Source organism: Branchiostoma lanceolatum, chromosome 15 (assembly GCF_035083965.1).
Source record: "Branchiostoma lanceolatum isolate klBraLanc5 chromosome 15, klBraLanc5.hap2, whole genome shotgun sequence".
Taxonomy (NCBI): Eukaryota; Metazoa; Chordata; class Leptocardii; order Amphioxiformes; family Branchiostomatidae; genus Branchiostoma; species Branchiostoma lanceolatum.
This window is the reverse complement of record NC_089736.1, coordinates 9,777,928-9,797,459: the sequence shown is the minus strand read 5'-3', so window position 1 is coordinate 9,797,459 and position 19,532 is coordinate 9,777,928. Positions and strand designations below refer to the sequence as shown.

General features: G+C 42.8%; 4 protein-coding genes across 7 annotated transcripts; 2 read left to right on the top strand and 2 right to left on the bottom strand.

The window, feature by feature from the left end:
- Positions 1–18: 18 nt before the first annotated feature.
- LOC136420626 (uncharacterized) lies at positions 19–1,683 on the top strand. Its single transcript, XM_066407672.1, has 2 exons — positions 19–193; positions 469–1,683. The coding sequence occupies exons 1-2, from the start codon at positions 34–36 to the stop codon at positions 1,335–1,337; spliced, it is 1,029 nt and encodes a 342-aa protein (XP_066263769.1). The 5' UTR covers positions 19–33; the 3' UTR covers positions 1,338–1,683.
- On the bottom strand, positions 1,514–5,539 carry LOC136420643 (uncharacterized). Of its 2 annotated transcripts, XM_066407698.1 has the most exons (5): positions 5,170–5,539; positions 4,084–4,172; positions 3,363–3,437; positions 2,765–3,057; positions 1,514–2,247 (listed from the first exon to the last, which is right to left on the bottom strand). In XM_066407698.1, exons 2-5 carry the CDS (start codon positions 4,169–4,171, stop codon positions 1,990–1,992), a joined length of 714 nt encoding a protein of 237 aa, XP_066263795.1. In that variant the 5' UTR covers position 4,172; positions 5,170–5,539; the 3' UTR covers positions 1,514–1,989. The 2 variants fall into 2 exon arrangements, with proteins under 2 accessions (XP_066263795.1, XP_066263794.1); XM_066407697.1 differs by lacking the exon at positions 5,170–5,539 and having other exon boundaries at positions 4,084–4,336.
- Positions 5,540–7,489: 1,950 nt separating this feature from the next.
- LOC136420579 (uncharacterized) lies at positions 7,490–10,688 on the top strand. Its single transcript, XM_066407587.1, has 2 exons — positions 7,490–10,104; positions 10,530–10,688. Exons 1-2 carry the CDS (start codon positions 7,505–7,507, stop codon positions 10,621–10,623), a joined length of 2,694 nt encoding a protein of 897 aa, XP_066263684.1. The 5' UTR covers positions 7,490–7,504; the 3' UTR covers positions 10,624–10,688.
- A 745-nt stretch (positions 10,689–11,433) lies between these two features.
- Positions 11,434–18,607, bottom strand: LOC136420622 (obg-like ATPase 1). 3 transcript variants are annotated; one of them, XM_066407664.1, is made up of 13 exons: positions 18,487–18,607; positions 17,910–18,024; positions 17,329–17,399; positions 17,012–17,023; positions 16,614–16,674; positions 16,312–16,439; positions 15,522–15,697; positions 15,055–15,132; positions 14,718–14,815; positions 14,095–14,238; positions 13,425–13,644; positions 12,670–12,773; positions 11,434–11,755 (listed from the first exon to the last, which is right to left on the bottom strand). In XM_066407664.1, exons 2-13 carry the CDS (start codon positions 18,008–18,010, stop codon positions 11,743–11,745), a joined length of 1,206 nt encoding a protein of 401 aa, XP_066263761.1. In that variant the 5' UTR covers positions 18,011–18,024; positions 18,487–18,607; the 3' UTR covers positions 11,434–11,742. The 3 variants fall into 3 exon arrangements, with proteins under 3 accessions (XP_066263761.1, XP_066263762.1, XP_066263764.1); XM_066407665.1 differs by lacking the exon at positions 15,522–15,697 and adding an exon at positions 15,734–15,903 and having other exon boundaries at positions 18,487–18,606; XM_066407667.1 differs by lacking the exons at positions 11,434–11,755; positions 15,522–15,697 and adding an exon at positions 15,734–15,903 and having other exon boundaries at positions 11,934–12,773; positions 18,487–18,606.
- Positions 18,608–19,532: the final 925 nt, after the last annotated feature.

Genomic DNA, 19,532 nt, shown 5'->3' with positions numbered 1-19,532 from the left:
CCAGTGCCGGCAACTGAGTTGGTGTTTACAAAAATGGGGGAAAATCATTTTCTTCATTTGCATAAATTATGTTCAAATACAGATCGTCCGTGCGACGTCAACTTCTGCGAAAATGGCGGGACCTGTATGCTGCTGGTAACGGGCGAAACGTGCTTCTGTACGCTCGGCTGGGACGGGAGAAGTTGCGAAAAAGGTAAAAGTTCTTAACCCTTCTACTATTGAAGACATTCACACCAAGAGAGTGACAGGGGAATGAATGAGGGAGGGAGAGAAACCAATTTGAGACAAGCGCTTCTGTACGCTTGGCTGGGACGGGAAAGTTGCGAAAAAGGTAAGATTACTTCACCCTTCTACTACAGAAGACATTTATACCAAGAGAGTGATAGGGAATTGAGACAGATTAAAATTAATCTGTAATAAGTGGGCTGGTTTTGTAAATAACAACGTGAGTCTCTCTCTATATCTTAGTGTACCTTGGCGACAACGTCGAGACTGGGTGGAAGCTGGGCGACTCCATTGTAAACAGAAACTGGTCCGGTGGGGCTATTCAGACGCTTGATGGCGACTGCTACCAACCGGACAGGTTCGTATTCCGGACCTGGAACACTTGTCGGTTCGGCAAAGATGGCGGACAAGCAGTCACCAACGAGCAGTCGCATTCTGGGAATTTCTCCTGGCATTTGAAGAGAGGTTCTACGTCTACATCCGAGGGGACCCCGTTTTCGCCCCCTCTCAGAAAAATAGCCGGGAGAGTCGACGAGGGTTACGTGGGCGATGGAGACTCGTTCTATGTATCGTTCTGGTTCAAGATGGCGGCGCCGAGAAGACCCGACGATTCCCGAGTGGCCGTCGTCGCGGCGAATCCCGACGGAACCGTCCGATCGTCGAACTACATGGAAATATTCGCAGACGACGTCTTCGGGTTGGCGGTTCGGACGACCGAGATTTATCCGAACTATACATTCTGTGCTCGTACCCAGGACTGCTTCAGAAATTCTTACCATCTCATTGTAGCCAACCTGCCCTTGTATGAATGGCACAGATTAGACATGACGTTTGTAGCAAATCCTAGAGACTATATGGACAAATGGAAGTACGTAGTGGATGAAAAAGCAACTCTGATAGGGGGCGCTTTTCTTGCAGTGGAGCGATTCGACTTTGGCGATCCATACGAGTATATAGACAGGATAAAATTCCAACCACAGCATAGAAATCAGGACAGCAGACACGCGGGGTTCTATTTCGATGATATTTACTACAGAGTGTTTGACTCTAGTGCCCCGGATGTGACACTGGCAGAGTATGGGACCTCGTTCGAAGCAAACGACATCCCATAATTTCTGTCAATATCCCATGATTCTGTTCGTCCTCGCTCTTTCAAAAATGCCTTCGCCCCTGGGGCGTCGCCAGAAAAGTGCCAAGAACATCATACGTAAATGGGTGTTTAGGCTAAATATGGTTTACTTTCAGACTGAATTATAACATTTCTAAAATTAACTGTTGCAATTGGAAATACAGTGAAAAAGACAAAGATTATCATGATTGATTGTTGCAAAGTCGAATCAAGTATATTTGTAAGGTACAAGATTGCTGCTAAGTGTGTTACAGAGATATATTTCTTGTCATTGTGCCCAGTGTATGTACTTATTAGCTGTGTCAAAGCTATTAAACTGTTCAAAGAAATATTCTGTGTTTGCCTCTTGATCTACATATATTAGGCACCCAGTTGAAAGACCTTCATGTCATTAGTAACTTTTTAATGTAACGTTAGGTACTGCTTGGAATAATCACAAACCAATAGACATTGGCGGTGAAGGTTGCAAAAGACTTGAGATATAACTGTTATATAATCAAACCTAAAATTTTTAGTTAGTAAGTAATCCCACGACTACAAGACTATATCATTTAGCGTTGTTTCATTCTTCAAAATCTTTTATCGTACTTTCGTACTGTCAATCATCTTACTTATGGCGCAATGCACCATGATACTCAAAACAAATTATTGATGACGTCATCAAATCCTGTGCCCAGGCTTTGACGAATCACATTTGACTGAGGAGGTGGTTTGGGTTTTTTTCCGCACTTGTTGGGTGGAGTCAGGCCGGCGGGCAGGGTCCAACCGTTGGGAATCTCGACGTTTCGTTGGAAGGCGTCGTCGGTGAGGATGTTGCCATGGGGGCTGTAGTCACAACACATGTACCGCCCGGATACACCGCACCCGACCCGACGAGAGCTCTTCCACACCAACTACATCAATGGAAGAAGTACAGGTCAAAGTTTCATGGTGGAAAAAGTTGTGCTTGAATATAAGCTGTACTCCCTACATCTCTCTCACATGGTGGTACTAGTGTCTTGGTCAAGGCATCTCATATGAAGACCTTTTCAAGGGTCCCATTGCATGCTGGGAGGCGCGGGGCACTATGGGTAGCTCAACATACGTGTTGTCATGGTGATGATACTGTCTGCCCACGGAGATACCCACAGAGCACCAAGTCTCCCAGCATGCAATCGGATCCATGAAAATGTGTATATAGCTATGGGGCTTAGATACGTGCGTAAAATTCACCCAAAATTGAAAACTGACCAAAATGAAACCACTGCCCCTCAGTACTCTATTGGAAAACCTACAGTACTCACTACGGCAAACTTTGATATTGTTCATGCATATTTTCAACGATTATCTAGACCCCAAAGCGTCGAGGGAAGATACTGGGAGCCTGTATGCCCCCATGGTAACCGGTAAACTCCAAATATTATGTCTCACCTGGGAAAAATGCGCGATGTTTTGGAAGTTTGGCCCTGGAGAGTCCTTGTGGTAACAGGCGGCCTCGCTGTACCACGTGTTGACAGCAGCCTGGCACGTGACGATGGGGAAATGGAACAGCTCGTTTTCGCTGTCACCGCTACCTGTGTCGGTGATCTCGTTGTTTCTCGCGAGATTTTCAGCCCTTTTTTCAGCGGAGGTGGCGAGGGCGCGGTCCCACCGTAGTGCCGGTGCGTTGTGCAGGTGGCGGTAGCGATTCATCCGCCACAAACACTTCGGGGTAAACGACTTGACTACAGTTAAAAAAAAACATTTGAACAGGAAATGATTCTAATGGAATACCTTTCTTGATCCGCAAGTCTTAGATCAGCCTAGACCAGTCAGCAAATAAAACAAAGATAGGCTAGGCAAAAGTCCCATAGTAAAAAAAAAAATCAACGGAAAAGAAGTCAGTGCTCACTATCATTGGTACGATATTTAGACCTTCTTGAAAGATAGATTTTTGGTTGGGTTATCAGAAACACAACATTTTTCCTAGGCCTTATCTAATCAACCCCTACTGTATCTGTCTCTAGAGCGGTTCTTAGGCACAACATACCGTCTCCCTGGAAGACGCCACAGGCCCCTTCCGGTAAAGCGTCCCGGCACGGGGTGACACTGTTCTCTTCAGACACTAGAAATGACAACAAATGAAGCCTTGTGAGTTGAGAAAACTTGTACACGTACTGAAGCCAAGAAGTTGATTTTGAAATTTAGAGAGAAGAAAAACAGCATGCAAGATATGATGTAGCATTATTTTTACACCTTTCAACTTGGTTTAGTTAGTCACCGGTGTAATTTTCATGGCGTTTAGCATTAGCCTGAGTACCAACCTCCGTAGTGACCGCTGGCTCAAAAAAATCGCTCCGTGGCTAGCAAGCGATTTATTTTGAGCAGTCACTACGGAGGCTGGTACTCAGGCTAGTTTAGCATCTGAACCGATTGGTATCTATCTTAAGCTCGAGGCTTAAATTGTTGAGTTTCTCTTTCAACAAGACTATGCATGTCAGTCAAATTTGTTTGGTTCATGAATGCGTTCTCAAAACCAATACTTTTATAACTTTTGATCACACAATTACGCATATCAATCTAAGAAATGTCTAATTCAGTCGATTTTTTCTAGTTAACGGGTTGAATCATATGGATTATATGATAAAGTTCAATTGTGTATAGAGACCATTTTGCGCATAGTGGGAAAGTGTTTTTATTGATGCATGCCTTAACCAAGGTCATTATATAGGATATAATTGTATTGTAAGTGTGTGGTAAAGGAGTCATACCTCCATAAGGGCAGATCTCTAGCCCGTTGGCTTCCACGGCAAAAGCCAGGAGTACCACCGCCAATCCGAACACTAGAGACGTCTTCATACTGAAAATGTATTTTTTAGAAAACGGTGAAGACAAAAACACTAAAAACAAACCATAACGGTTTTAAACCCTAAAGTGTCAGAAAATTCACAACATTAAGTATATACAATTTAACAACTGCCACGACAATGGGTTTAAGTTAAAGCTATAGATAAGTTAGGAATATCTCTGTGCAACTGGCGCCACTAGAACACCACCACACCACCCAGATGTGTGTTTTCATTTTTTTGGGGAAGATAGTGTTGAAATTTCAACACTTAGATTAACTATCTTCCCCCCAAAATGAAAACACAAATATGGTTGGGGTAGTGGGTGGTGTTCTGTCAAAGAAAAACATCCCATACCTTTGCGAGACACATTGGCCTTGTGATAACTATCAATGAAAACACTAAGTTTTCTACCCTGCTCTTGCAGAAAGCTAGAAGAAACGTGTTGGGAGAGTTTTCCAAATTAGCGCGCTTCCCAACCCTCCGTGAAAAAAAAGCCCACAAATCTAAGATAGTAGCTCTAATTATAAGTATTGCGTCTCAATATGTGCCGAACCACAATTCTTCATGACATGGGCTAATTTCTGAAATCGCGGAATGCAATGACAAGTTTAAAACTGCCTTTCTTTAGCTAGCCCTACGTAGCGATAGATCTTAGTAAAAGCAGTTCTGCAATGTTTGAAGAACTGATAGACTTTGATGGGAAAATGATATAAAGGGCGGGAGGACTTTAAAAGGTGGGAAAATGCCAAGTTCGACATTGAACCACAAAAAGAAGAAAGCAAATTCAAAAGGATTCATGTCCGAACGTGTTCACGTCTGTTATTTGTGAACTGTAGTCTAAAACTTTCGCATTCTTTTGCGTTTCCTACATATTGTATAACACACCCCATGGCATATTCTTGATGACACACAATAAAGCCCTCAAACAACTGGATGCATTTTGCGTGTATACATACTCTTGAAAGTACATACCTTTCACAGTATATGTCGAAAGCGTAAAACACTTACCCCAGTGATAGGAGTCAACTTTGTCTTGTGCGCCTAGGTTCTTGATTGGCAGCAAATAAACTTGCTGTCGCTCTTCCGTTGTCAAGAGTGCTCCTGGGCTTAGCTACCCCGTAATGAACTTTCCTTGTTGAGTGGGTTGCTGGCTGATTGGCTAACGTTATGGATGGTAGGATAGATTGTAGTATGATTGGACCGCGTGGTCCAAGTGGCCTTCTCGCTGATTGGCTTGCGTTAAAGATGTTTAAAGATGTTAATGATCCTAATTGTCGAATGATGGGAGCAAGGTTGTGTTTAGTGTCTGAGGGTATTGTAGAGGTTTGTGGCTTCTTTGGCTATCTTTCAAGGACTTCTTTTCATAAGCAACCCAGCCAAGATTCACATGAACTGTACATGTGTCTTTAGGCAATCATATGCCATCCTACACCGTTTATGATTAAATGACTTCAGTAACGCTCAAATGCTAATACAATGCACGTCTCTGTATACACTTAACTCCATATACAAAAATGGCACACACATTCTTTAACTTGTGCATCAACATTGAGTTTTCCCAGGCATTATTCATCTCAAACATACACATATAGTAAGAGCCCTGTCATACACGTCGTATGCTAGGTTTAAAACAGCAAGTTGAAGACAGTCTCGTGACAGTCGCCGAGAATGTGTCGTACAATACCCAGCAGCGGCTGTCGTAGTCAGTCACTGACGAAAGACAACGGACGCTGTCTGAAACATCAGACTGGTTCAAAGTTTTATCCAGTTGCTTGAGTGACTGTTACATTGCGGTTGAGATCATTATTGACGGCCAGTTCGGTTAATGTTATAGCCTCACTAACGACAACCGAGTCCTACGACAACCATCGCGCAACGAATTTCACTTCGCCTTGTTTCGTCTAAAACATACAAATGTAACTAAGAACGTCACAAACCCCACCTCCTTTGTTCTAGAACAGTGTAAAACAAACCCGCGTCATGTACCCTTAGCTTGGAACAACCTTCCGTTACGATGCTCCATAGCAACAGAAGCGCAAACAAATAAACAGCACGCTGTTGTTGTTGTTCGTCCACGAGGGTAGCTTGTACTACAGTCTACGGTGTGTACGGCAACGGCAACGTAAAAGGTATGTAATAAAAAGTTTTACCGTTACATTACCTAAGTTGAAATTACAATCAAGGCTATGGTACGTTGTGCACAGTGCATTGGGATGAATAGACCCGTCCTTGGTACTGATTTTCTTTCAAGCGAACGTAAACAGTGCGCGCCTTACATTCACTTGTAAATATACGTCTCTTTAAACGTGTACTCATAATGAACAACTCCTGTCCTTGGTGCTGATCTGTGTTCACCCATATGCTTATATGTAGTACTGCCTTCTTGTAGTAAATATTTGATCTAATACATGCTTCTTTCCATTTTTAACAAAGCGAAACAGAGCAGTTACAAGACTTGGTATGAAAACAGAAAGATTAATTTTACTGTGAAAGTATGCCTCATTTTTCAACGCTGTATTGCTTTGTGTTGTACATGTATCTATTGTGCGTAACAAAGGAGAGTAGATTACATCACATCACAATAACACCGATTTTCATTTCAGTCTCGTTACCACAGTTACGGCCCCCTTTATTCTGGGCGATTTTACCAAATATGGCAAGTGAGCAGGGTCCGGGAAAAACCGATGTACGCCCCAAGAAACAGTACATCGCCAATTTCCTGGATCAGGCAACTTCAGCGGTCAAGTTGAAGCTCAAGCACATAGCTGAGGCCAACAAGAGAGGATTTACCATAACCAAAGTCACCGATCCCCGCATCGGACTGATGGTCAGAATCTCAAACACCAGGATAGTGGTTAACCTTTCTCTACAAGATATATGCACGCAGTGCTACAAGGAGAATCTATTCGGCGACAAGACGCGAAGAAAGAAGATCGAACAGGCCGTGGCGCCCTATCTGAGACCTTTGGTTCACTCAGACTTCTATACGTCACACCCTTATATCTACCCGTACATCATTCCTATGTGCAAACTCAATACGAAGATATTCTATGTTGAGACGGACTGGATAGATGCAGATCTCAAACTGCTGCTCGGAATGCAGGTACGAAGGCCGGAAGGGTCGCAGGATCCTCGACTGAAAATCAGCGACGTTTCGCGCTGGACTTGCAGTGGCGAGAGCCTCTCGGTGGTGGCGTACGCCAACATGGTGACGGCAAACTGGCTCAAGTTTGAGGAACAGGAGGAAGGTGTGCTAATGTCGAGGATGACGCCTGCTGATCTTGCGTGTGGGCTGCTGTACACGTTTCACAAATGGTACAAAGAGCTAGAGGGGGCCGAAGATATGCCGAAGCCGAAAGGAGAAGGTGACCTAGTCGTTGTTCTTCCCGTCCCAACCGTTTTTCTTCTGACCACCTCAAAAAACTACGGGGGGCTGTGCTACGTAGGCAAAGAGATGCTCCGTTTTGTGGATGACCCGGAAGTTATCACCACAAAGGCCATGCGGATGACTGAATTCGTGGATGAGAAAGGAGAGAAATCACAGCGTTTCCGGTTGTACCGCCCGAACGTGACGTCAGAAGAGGGTTCGGTTCCGGAAAATGCCGAACAGTTGGATCTGCTTTCCGACGCTTTGGAGAATATTCGACGGGAAAACGACGGAAATATTTCGTCAACAAATGAGGTAAAAGAAGAGGATAGCGAAGTTGACACAACCGATGAGATTTCGGATGCTGAAATGTTGATCGACTTGAAAACAACGCACCAAGAAATGCAAGAACTCGAACAACAGAAAGCAAAACTACATAATGACGTTAGACGGATGATTGCCCGTTCGTACCAGACAGACGAATTCATTCCCCCTGAGGACATTAAAGCAGTACAGACAGCACTGGAAGAGCTAGAGGAACTTGTACCAGACGATAACACTCAAGCTTTGATGAAGAAAGCCATCAAATATTTGGAGCAAAATTCTAAGAATAAAGGAGCGTCCTCTGACGGAGCAGAGAAGACAAGACAGTCGTCAGAAGAATATTATGACGCAAGTGACGCCATCAATGGATGCACAGTGAATCTTGACTCTACTCGAAATCCTGAGAAAAATGAAGTAACAAACAACCGAGTTGCTGATCTGTATCCGCATCTGCAGCAAGCACATACAACCAGTTGTGAAGACAGGAGCAAGTCCATCACTGATTTAACAAGTGGTCAGAATGATACCCCGGTCCAAACTGATGCTAATGACTGCTTTGTTGAAGGTACTAAAGAAAGAGTCGGGGTCGCGAAACATATCCAGGCTTTCGAGAACATGGCTAGTGCGAACCAAGGGCACGCCTATGCGTCCCGCCGTGGCCCGCCTCTTTCTGTGGCGGTCGTCCCGCCGATACCTAGAGAGCTGAACGATTCCGACGAGAGCAACCAGAGCGCTAGCGGGGAGACCCTGGACTCTAGCCTCAGTAGCGAGGAAGACGCGACGGTGACGTCATGGCTGAAGCGATGTTGTTCCACCCCCGTGCCGGGGAGGGGCCGAGCACGAAGTCGGGTGGAGAGAGAAACACCTCCTAGTATAGGTATGGAGAGAAATAGTGTAGGCTCCATCAAATCCATCAATAACGTTTCGGTGCTACCTTTTGTCCAAGAGAACACGAGCTTTTCAAATGGCGCTCTAGGCAGAAATGATGGTGAAAACACGTCACAGTCTTCGACCAATGAGAGGGAGGATGGCAGCGCATCCGGCTGGAAGTCTTGGCTAGGAAAAACACTGTCCGGTAAGAAGGTCAAGGCACAAGTCATGTCCTTCTTCGGGCTCAAACACGAAGACACCCAGAGTGTGTCCGACCTCCCGGTCGGCATACCGGAGGAACTAGATCCCCACGACGCTTCAATCATGCAAAACACTCAATCTTCGCCGTTCACAACCCCTAACATCTCTGAGCCGCCGCGACCACCTTCCACCGTGGATGTCACGAAGTTGCCGACGGCGTCCGGTGGACCTTCTGCGGGGAGTACGAGTTGGGAGATCCGATACGACCTCGATGGTAACGTTGACGTGGTGTACAGTGAAGACAAGCGGGGCCAGCTGTTCGACAGTATGGGGAACAGGCAGAAGCGTAACCGCATTGAGCACGATCCTAACATCCCCCGCTCCGCTAATAAAGGAGATATGAGCCGGGAGAGACAACACTGTTTAGAAGGCAAGGGTGACGTTATGTGTGGCGAAGACAAGCGGGGCCAGTTGCTGAACGGCACGGGCAACACGCAGAGGCGTTACCGCATAGACCACAACCCTGACGTGCCTCCGTTCTCCAATGCGGTAAATAAAATGAACCGTCTCTCGCCTACTGTACGTTCAGATTCTTGCCAAGAGAAAAGTTATAATGCCCACAAGAGAAATGCACAAGGAATTTTTGAATTCCCTCCGATACGGAAGATAGCCGACTCTCAAAATGGCGGAGTCGTCTCCACCGATCAACCGTTGTCCGAGTCGATTGCGGCGTCCCTAGCAACAAAATGGCCGTCAGTAAAGAACGCACTTCTCGATGAAGGTGCAACGGGTGGAACTGATCTATTCTTACAACCTACTAAAAGTGAGAAAACCAAGGTCCAACGTCTGGGTCAAGACTTGACCGGGCGGGTCGAAACTCATGGAGGAGCAAGGGGAGGTGGTGGCGTTGCCAAAAATGAGAAAACGAAAGTGGCGGCGCCCAAAAAAGTAAAAACGGCGAAGAGGAAGAGGTCCACGAAGATACCGGTGTTTCTCTCGGCGAAGGAAGCGGGCGTGACCGAAGAAGCTGCGAGGATTGCGTCGGAAATTGCCGAAGAGAGGCCGATCAAGACGACGCTGTGTGCGAAGCTGTGCTTCCTGTGCGGTGCCCTAACATCGCCAGGGGGCGCAACAAGACTTCGGCGATGCAACGGCTGTGGAGTCGCCATATACTGTTCACGGTAGGTGACGATACGACTGTGAAATTGGCTACTGCATAACAATCCAGAGTATAGTCTAGATTATACCTGGGATTATGATGGGCAGGGGTATAGAATGGGCCGTTACACCGGCATGGATGTCATTTCAGCACTAAGGTCATGGACAGTTAGCAAACTTTGAACGCGTTTGTGTGCATGGAATGTATCATAATCAATGTGCGGAACAGTGACACACACTTTGTGTCATTGCATAAGTGATCTGTTTCAATTAAGACATTTTGATAACACAAAATAAACTTTTTAGCTATTAAACAAAGCAAAGGACTGAAGTATTGTTTTGGGATTAGTCTGTTTTCCTGATCGTCAAACAGTGTGGATAAAAACGTCATGAACACGTAAATGGGTGAAGTTTGCCATCTCTGATTGTCATGTTTTCTTTTCTGCAGGGCTTGTCAAAAGAAACACCGACGACAACACAGGCCCAAGTGTCAGACCCTTCTCTGTAACAAGGACAAGTTTGCTGTCTACATACAACTGTAGTCAACCATATTGTAGACCACACTTGTTGTGCCCCCCTCCCCCATTTGGCTCCTCAGAACCTACGCTTCACATGCACAGTCTTAAATGTACTGCTTTCTTCTTGTGGAGGTGTTATATTTTTCGTGGTGACTTATCATCACACCAGAATTCAGATTTGCTGTCAAAAGTAGTGCTGGAACTTTAAACACCACCAACAATCCCCTTAAATTCACAGTACCAACCACCATTTGCCGTGCTACCAGAAAGTTTGGGACTTCTACTGCATGTAGTACCTTTATGAAAAGTGGGCCAACCAGACATTGTTAACCAATGTTACATCCCAAAATTATCAAAACCCAATATTCAAAGTCAACATGTATGTAATGACAGAACAGAAATGTCAACATACCATGATGATGCAAACACATTTTATGTCTATTTGTATCAATAAACATGTGAAAAATCCACCAGTCTTGAGATTGTTAATGTTCATATGCCATAGTTCCTTAGTTTTCCCCATCTCTAGTCCTGCCATAATTGCTTTAGGATATGAAAGTGGCACATGCTCATTTTGGCAACACCACAGGGGTGGAGTCTGCAAACATTCCATTCCACAGTAGTAAAAAGTTTTACACACTGAAGCAAGAGCTTTTACAAGCCTCGGTAAGTGTAGGAGAAAATGAAAGGCTACTAAGTTTTTCTGGAGAGAGATAGAAAAAAAGGTTTACAATTTACATGGTACTTTAAAGAGCAGAATTCTAGGAAAGAAACTTCTACATTCAACCATGCAAGGAGCATGACATTGTGCTCAAAGATAACACTGCCAGTAGATGTTGCTTATTGGTTTTATCTATGTCTGTATCTATATAGCCGGTATGACCAACCTTTGACGTAACACAGCAGCTTCTGTATCTATATAGCCGGTATAACCACCCTTCGGCGAAATATACCAACTTTGCAGGCATGCGGCATGGTAGCAGCTGGTTATAAAAGAGCGACCTGTCACCTTTAACTTCTGCACATTCTGCACAACTAACGCTAGTTAGGATGCTACTTGGTGGCAGTAAGTTTCACTCTACGATGGTTGTGTTCTGTTTAGTTGTTGGTGAACCATCCAACGTTGGAGGGAGACATCATCTGCTAGCCAGATTTTCTTCCAGAACAAAACACAGAAAACACAGAGAAAACAGAACAAAACAATTAGAATAAAAGTATCTAGCAAACTAGAGCAGAGAAATAGCCTGCTAAAATCCTAATAAGTCATTTATGGTAACAAATCTGTCTCGAAGATTTCAAACAATCCACACAAATTAAAAATTCAACATCAGAAGTTTGAGTGGACTCTGTTTATTGACGGCACAACAAGCAACAACACGTAGGGAAGCAGCAGAAGAAATCAAAAGTAGCAAATTTTGTACATAATGAGCTATTTCAAGACAACAGTATTGTTCTTACAGTTGAAATATCTAGAACAATTACCGAAGCAGCCAAGAAAATATCTGTACTGAAATGAAATCACTGGGGCCAAAGTAGCCAAACATAACGATGCAAAGTAGTCACTCATAGGGCAACAACTTTACATCCCTGGGCTTTTACTTAAAATAACTGGTAGCAGTTTTATGCCTTGTTGCTTTTTCATCCCATAGCCTTTGGGCAAACTGGTAGAAATACCTTGTCTTTATTGTGTGTTCTGGACATGATCTTTATTTTACTTTGAGCATTTGCAGTTTGTGTGAGGTCAATCAAAATTTCTTCTATTTGAATTACAACCAAACTATGCCAGACGTTTTGGTGAAAATGTCCATTTAGCTACTTGGAAAATGAACATATCTGCCAAATGTTATCAAACAATTCAAGGATTTTTTTAGGTTTATGTTTGGTGCAACTACATTATTTACTTCCTTGATGCATTGAGTGAAGTCCCATTTTGTATTCCGTTTGACACTTAAAACTAGAATCAGTAGCATTTATTTACAAACAGGACTTTGAGCTTGTAGTGTGGGGAGCATGTTTGGGCTAAACCATTGCTGTTTTAGGGTGGAGAAGCATCTGGAGTTGGATCCCTACTTTGCCTTCTTGCCACCTTGTGTCGGAGGGTTGAACTTGAAGAAGATGATGTCACCGTCTTCAACGATGTAATTCCTCCCCTGTTGCCTGTATTTGCCTGCGGACTGGAGATTTGAAAACAGATAAGAACAACGTCATTGAATGAACATGTAACTGAAAGCACATGGACTTCATCCTATGTATTGATAACTAGAAGTACATGTAAGTGTATGTTTGGTGAATCTGAATGCTTTGCTAGGGTCAGTCTTGACCAAATTGGGTATGGGTATGGTTGTATGCCCAGTAACTGAATGCCGTGCCAGTTTCAGTCCTGACCGAATTCTCAGATAACTTTCTTTTGGACTGTTAGTAGGAGTGGGTACACTGGACTGGTACTGGACCAGAAAATCACCTTGGATCGGTAAAAAAACCCTAAACCTGAGCCCCTATAAGGTCATGTGAAGTAGGTTATCTACCATTTGGACTACTGGTTATGTAAAAGAAAACTCCAATATCCTCTGACACTACCAAATGGATTTGGGGTTTAAAAGAAGTTTTGGGGGTCCTCATGCAAAATGGGGGGTGAAAAGGAAGGAAAAGTCACTCATTTTAACCGACTTTTAACTCCTTGGGTCGAGGTAAAATGGGGTGAGGATCCTCGAAATGTCCATTTAACCCCAAATCCAGTTGGTAGTGTGAGGAACACAGTTGAAAATTCAATCACATGATCACTTATTGCTTTGAAACAAAGTAATTCTAGCTCCATGCTGTCTGACCTTGACTGCTGCTTCTGACCCCTCCTCCTTGAAGTCTGCAAACTTCATGACATCGGCCATGATGAACCCCTTCTCCATGTCACTATGGATCCTGCCGGCCGCCTGGGGGGCCTTGGTGCCCTTCTGGATGACCCAGGCCTTCACCTCATCAGGCCCACAGGTGAAGAAATACTCCAGGTTGAGGGCCTTGAATCCATCCACGACAATCTTGTCCAGGACACTGTAGAAATTGTGTGGACATTTTAATAAATATGGAAGTCCATATCACCTTTTAGGACTCTATAAAACAACATTCTCATAAAGGCTCTTTTGTGGTTTATGTAACGGTACATGTATATGTCCTAAAAATGTAAAGGACTTGCTATTGCTGGCTGTTTTTTCTTGACAATTTCAAAATCGTTGGTATGGTTTTTAAAGTTGATTTCAGTAGATTCTATCCCTGTTGTTACTTCATACATATAATTGGAAAGCTTATTTATTAACTTTACAATGGTACTCTATTTGCTATGATCTTACATTCATAGGTAAAGCACTAGGAACATTTGTACGTACAGAAAGTGTAGTAATTTCTGCTTAACGAATTTCTTTTAAAAAATTAGATGTTTACATGTAAACATCTAATTTTTTAAAAGAATACATCATTAGAAAAGGCATACTGATGAATACAAACCTTGTTGCGCCCACTTCCTTTGCGTACTTCTCTCGTTCTTCGTCCGTCTCCATTTCCAGCATTTTCAGCTCGAAGGCTGCGCTGAACGGGATCGCCCGCGCACCCTTGTCGTGCTCATCTATCCACTGCTTCATCTTCACAAGCCTGAAAGAAAGAAAAAATGTACCTATTGATGTAAACTAGTACATGTGCTTTAAACCTTCTCCCTACTGCCTAACTCCTGTAACCAATAGGGAATTGAATGCCATAATCATTAAATTGTTTATAATTGTTACTTTCTTCAGAACAATAATAACTGGATATAGGCTGCACTGCCAGAAAGAATCAAGCTTGTATTAAAAATTGACTCCAATCATGAACCATGATGAGGGGGGATACAAGCTTAGTCACATTTGGGACTGCATTCTTCTCACTGCAGCGCCACCTAGCGGTGGGAAGTAGAACCTACATAATTACTCTCTAGAAGGGCTACTGAAACCTTAAAGTTATAAACTTTAATATATTCATATTTGGGAGACATATAGTGTTGACTCTCAGCATATCTGTATAATTATTCCTTTTGGACATGTATTGTTGACTCCCAACATAGGTGTCTACGAATTGAGAGCCATACTCAGCCTCACCACTTGTTTTTCTTGCGGATGTAATCCTTCTCCGACAGGTTAATCAGGTAGATCATCGGCTTGGAGGTGATGAGGAGATGTTTGTTCAGGATCTCGATCTGGAAGTAGACAAACAAGGCAGTCAGAGAGGGCAGACTTCAACCCCTTACCCATACTGCTTTGAAACCCTTCCAGTCCCACTAAAAACAGGAACACTAAGCCTGCATGGCACACAAACACACACACGCACACACACACGAGCACGCACACACACAGAAACACGCACTCACATGCACACACACACGCGCATGCACACACACACACAAACTAAAAAAAAGACAGAGAGAATGTAGCTTACCTCTTGAGCATTCCATTCCACAAAGCGGACAGGTTTCTTCTCCTCCGTTAAGAGAGTTTGAACTTTTAGTAAGCAATCCTGGAAAAAACAGGGACAAAACACCAATTCATCATGATAACAGCTTAGAATCAAACTGTAAAATATTTTTGATCCCGAGGTGTCGCAAAATAGTAAAACACACAAGTTGGCAACTTCACACATCTTTATATAAAACGACTATATTGCAAAATCAAAAGAACACTGAATACTGTAAAAAGCATAATTTTTATGTCTCTTCATGACTGTCTGTGCTACAGTTTGAATTTCTGTTTGTCCTGACAAGGAAGCTCCCTCTTTTGACAAAGAAAAGAACTGCACCTCACAGAAAGACAGTAGCAAACCAAACAGGAACAGAAAGTCCAGCACAAAAACCAAAGTTTTCTGCTCCAGAAGAGTACAACAAAAATTAGCAGTTTTACAGTACTCACGTATTCCGGCCTCTGTTGTTTATTTCCCCCGCGAATGCAGGTCTTCTCCATCTTGGAGACTTGCGACGCCGCGTATTCGATATCCTTCATTCTCAACTCGTCATGGATGATTTCCATGTCGCGAACGGGATTGACGTCTCCCTCGACATGCGTTACATCGTCATCTTCGAATGCTCCTTTTACGGAGAGAATACAAGGCTGTTAATACTTACATACTCGGGCCTTAGGTTCTTGGTTTGTTTGCTGGTTTTCTCCAGTTTGGTAACGGCGGCATTGAGGTACTCCAGATCTTTCATGCGGAGTTCCTCCCAGATAGTTTCCAAGTCGCGGACGGGGTCTACTTCGCCATCCACGTGAACAATGTCCTCGTCTTCAAAAGCTCCTTTTGTTTTGGGATGAAGACAGGGCATTGAATAACACAAACCATATGGAGGGGAGGGTGCCCTCTTACTGTGATTTTATGAACTTGTAAGGTGTAACTAGGTCTATAATGATTTCTCTGCCATCAAATGTTTGTGTTACACAAATGTTACAGAATCAGCTATTCATGAGGTGTCGCCAAAAGGTATAAATCTAATGAGCATTATTTCGCTTCGCGACCTCGGCACTTTATTCGGTGGTTATAGATACGACCATGCCTTATCACACCGTATAGACCTCATTAACCCTATATGTACAAAAATGTATCATGTTTTTTGGCAACACCTCAGGGTGGAGGTATATTTTCATACTAAGAATGACATGCTAAAATACTGCTCTACATAAAATAATCCCAGAAAATAGTTCTCACTTGTCATGTGGAAGATGGCGTCCGTTGCTTTGATGTGCGACAGGAAGGCGTTCCCTAACCCTTGACCTTCGTGTGCGCCCCTAACCAGCCCGGCTATGTCCGTCACCAACAGGAAGGCTGGCACTTTGCTGGAAAAATAAAAAGAGAAAGACATGATTCCAAATAGTGAAAATCCAGTCAATCTTTGAGCTATTCTATGTAATCTGAAGCCCTGTATATGTTTTGATCTACTGATGTACACAAAATATCTGTCTGTATACAGTACTTAATATGGAAAATGTAATTCTGAACTAGTATAGTACCTTGCTGGCTTGTGGAACTCACACAACCATTTCCATCTGTCATCAGGTACAGGTACCCTACCTGAAACAGAACATAGCATTGTGTTATTCCAAAAATATCAAGCCCATTTGTGAACTTCCAGTTGAGACCATTGCTGGACTGATAAACATTGGTATGATACCATGATCCAAATTTCAAGAATATGGGCTTTGCACATACATAGTCAACATAACTTGAAAAGAAACAAGCTTTATCATAAAAGCACGACAAAAATCTTCTTATGTAATACTTCAGACATATCATTAAAAAAATTGCAACTTAATGTAGTTCTTAGTTTTTGAAAAATTGTACCTTTTAGATCGAAGATAATATAAAGAGTTTATTTTAGACATACAGAATAGATATGAAATGTACTTACTCTCATTGGGGTCTGGATATCAGGAGGTATTTCCAACATGAAAAACAAAAAATAGAATATGCACAAGGCAAAGTGAAATCATTTTCCCGTGTCATCTGATGCAGAGCTTTGTTTAACTGGTTCAAGATAACTTTGCCTGACATGACTAGTGCTTTTGATGTGTTTATCTTTGATACACATATCCTAACATACATCCTAACATAAATACCAAGAAAATCATCATTCTGCACACTCATTTTAATTACAGCCTTGTTCTTTTTCCAAAAATGTAACAGTTATCTTGGTTAATGTATGTAATTTTAGTTGGGGTCACTGACCTATAGTACAGAAGGGGAAGTTCTCCGCCGACGCCTGACTCTTTGTCAGCACGTTGAAGAAAGTTGACTTGCTGTTGGCAGAAGGGAAGAAAAAATCATGTTTTTTTACATGTTATACATGTACATTTATATTTTGTACATGTGATGGCATTATGGCAAAACCTTTACCAAGAAATACATTTGAAAGATACGTGTATGTTGTATCCATTTAAAACTCATGAAGAACCAGGGCTGTCTCCAGCTTTACATTTTTTCCATCACACTCATTGTTCGGAAGCCCATGTGGTTCATTTTCCTTGTTAAATCTGCCCTTTTAAGTAAATATCAAAATACATATTCGTCTTTTTCCTTTCATGAAGTCCAGATTTTTGAACAGATTGTGGGAACTTTGTGTCCATCCCAACAAGCAAATTTCTGTCCCAGGTCGGGGCCTGGAGTCAGCCCTGTGAAGAGCATTCCTGAAATGGTCAGACTTTGCTACAGAAGTCCACCATATGACAAAGTATGTATATAATATATAATGTACATTAAATGAAATTTGAATGCACTTCATTTTAGTGTCAGTTTGATGTAATACTAACCCAACATTGGGCAATCCCACAATGCCCACTTTCAGGGATGTACCAACTCTCCCGATCAGTGGGGGTGGTTTTGGCTCTTCTCCCTTCTTCTTCGGTGGCATCTTTTTGTTACACCCTGCAAACAGCGATATCAAAATTAGACAGTGGAGGCTAACGAAAGAAATCGATCATACACATGAAGCTGGTTGCACAAATTGAATATACATGCACTTAATTGGGCACATTATTTTGCTTGGAAATAAAAATGTATACAAATCATATGTCAATTTTATAGCAAAAATCAGAAACAGAGAGCATATCCAGTATGCTTTGATAGGTTAATATAGACAACAATATCATAAACATAATATACAACTGGTTGGAGTCTGGGCAAAATTCCAAAAATATGTCTTTTTGCCCCCCACCCCCTTAAATCACCATGCTTTTACAGCTGCCATGAAGTCTAGATTCCAACAATTCCACGAAAATATCCCTCAAAAACATTCCCTAAACTCTCTCTATAGTATTTCAGTACACTCTAGACATGATTCTAAATCTCTCAGGTTGACAGATGATGATAGAAAAAGCACTTCCATACCTTAAGAGCCTCTTTTTATGAACACAAACCCCCTTTTCTGCAGTCTTGCACCCGGACATGCAATCCACGATGGCTAGGAGGTTAAAGGTCACATATTCTCAAAACGAGGCTATAATTTCTCGAGCTGTGATTGGCTGATAAAAATCCAAGATGGCCGCGCCCGTAGATTTTGCAGAATTTTTCACCCTTTTTTGTCACTTTTCGCGGCTTTTGAAGACCGTAAAGCGGAGGAACAAGTAGGCGCGTGTTGAGGGAATAAATGGTATTTGTGAAAGTGGGAAGGAAGTCTCTGTGGACGCTCGCATTGCGAAGGAAACGTCAGAAACCGAAGGCCTCCGAAGTTTTGACTGCGCATCTGAGGCAAAGAGGACTTCCGCATTGGACTTCGTATTTTGTGAAGTACAGCTCAGTTCAGAACGACCAGTTCGCCAAGTCGCACTTTAACTGGCCGGTAGACGGGCAGAATTATCACATACTGAGGACGGGCTGCTTTCCGTACATCAAATATCACTGTACCAGGTAAGAAACGTTTGTGAACTTTTGTTTTCACAGCTGAAAAATATGTGTTTGTCCCGTGACGATCTTGCAATTGTGACCTAAGGGATTACGGAGTTAGGAAAAATTCATGATAGGAAACAAGGAGCTTTGGTACCACTCTAATGCATGCTGTATACCATAGTAAGCTCATGTTGTAAAACACGAACATTTGAGTTTCATAATTTGACAAATTAAAATAAGTGGGCGTGTCAAATCAAGAGTGTATAATCAACCTCTTTGGTTATTATAATACATGTATACACAATAGGCATCGAGATATAATACCCCCGCTATATCATATGTATTCTCATGAAAAATCTGTAGCAAGCTTTAAAAATCTTTACAACCCATAGTATGATTATGAATGCACACACTGAAAATGTGAAATAGCAATAATGGGCAAGCACTTGTCAGTGAGAAATTCAAGAATAAGCTAGTTCGGAGTTGTTTCTACGCATGTGCAGTGTCAAAGGTGAAGGCCCCCCAGACGTCAACAAAGCCAGACGGGC

Bases quoted from the DNA above. Each gene is read 5' to 3' on its own strand.
- LOC136420626 (XM_066407672.1), top strand. From the start codon at position 34: ATGGGGGAAAATCATTTTCTTCATTTGCATAAATTATGTTCAAATACA. The intron at 194-468 runs GTAAAAGTTCTT...TCTATATCTTAG, and splicing joins CGGGAGAAGTTGCGAAAAAG to TGTACCTTGGCGACAACGTC.
- LOC136420643 (XM_066407698.1), bottom strand. From the start codon at position 4,171: ATGAAGACGTCTCTAGTGTTCGGATTGGCGGTGGTACTCCTGGCTTTT. The intron at 3,058-3,362 runs GTATGTTGTGCC...TTTTAACTGTAG, and splicing joins TGGCGTCTTCCAGGGAGACG to TCAAGTCGTTTACCCCGAAG. The intron at 2,248-2,764 runs GTGAGACATAAT...CCATTGATGTAG, and splicing joins ACATCGCGCATTTTTCCCAG to TTGGTGTGGAAGAGCTCTCG.
- LOC136420579 (XM_066407587.1), top strand. From the start codon at position 7,505: ATGCCGAAGCCGAAAGGAGAAGGTGACCTAGTCGTTGTTCTTCCCGTC. The intron at 10,105-10,529 runs GTAGGTGACGAT...TCTTTTCTGCAG, and splicing joins GTCGCCATATACTGTTCACG to GGCTTGTCAAAAGAAACACC.
- LOC136420622 (XM_066407664.1), bottom strand. From the start codon at position 18,010: ATGCCACCGAAGAAGAAGGGAGAAGAGCCAAAACCACCCCCACTGATC. The intron at 15,698-16,311 runs GTGAGAACTATT...TCTCCGTAAAAG, and splicing joins CGCCATCTTCCACATGACAA to GAGCATTCGAAGATGACGAT. The intron at 14,239-14,717 runs GTGAGGCTGAGT...TCTTTCTTTCAG, and splicing joins ATCCGCAAGAAAAACAAGTG to GCTTGTGAAGATGAAGCAGT.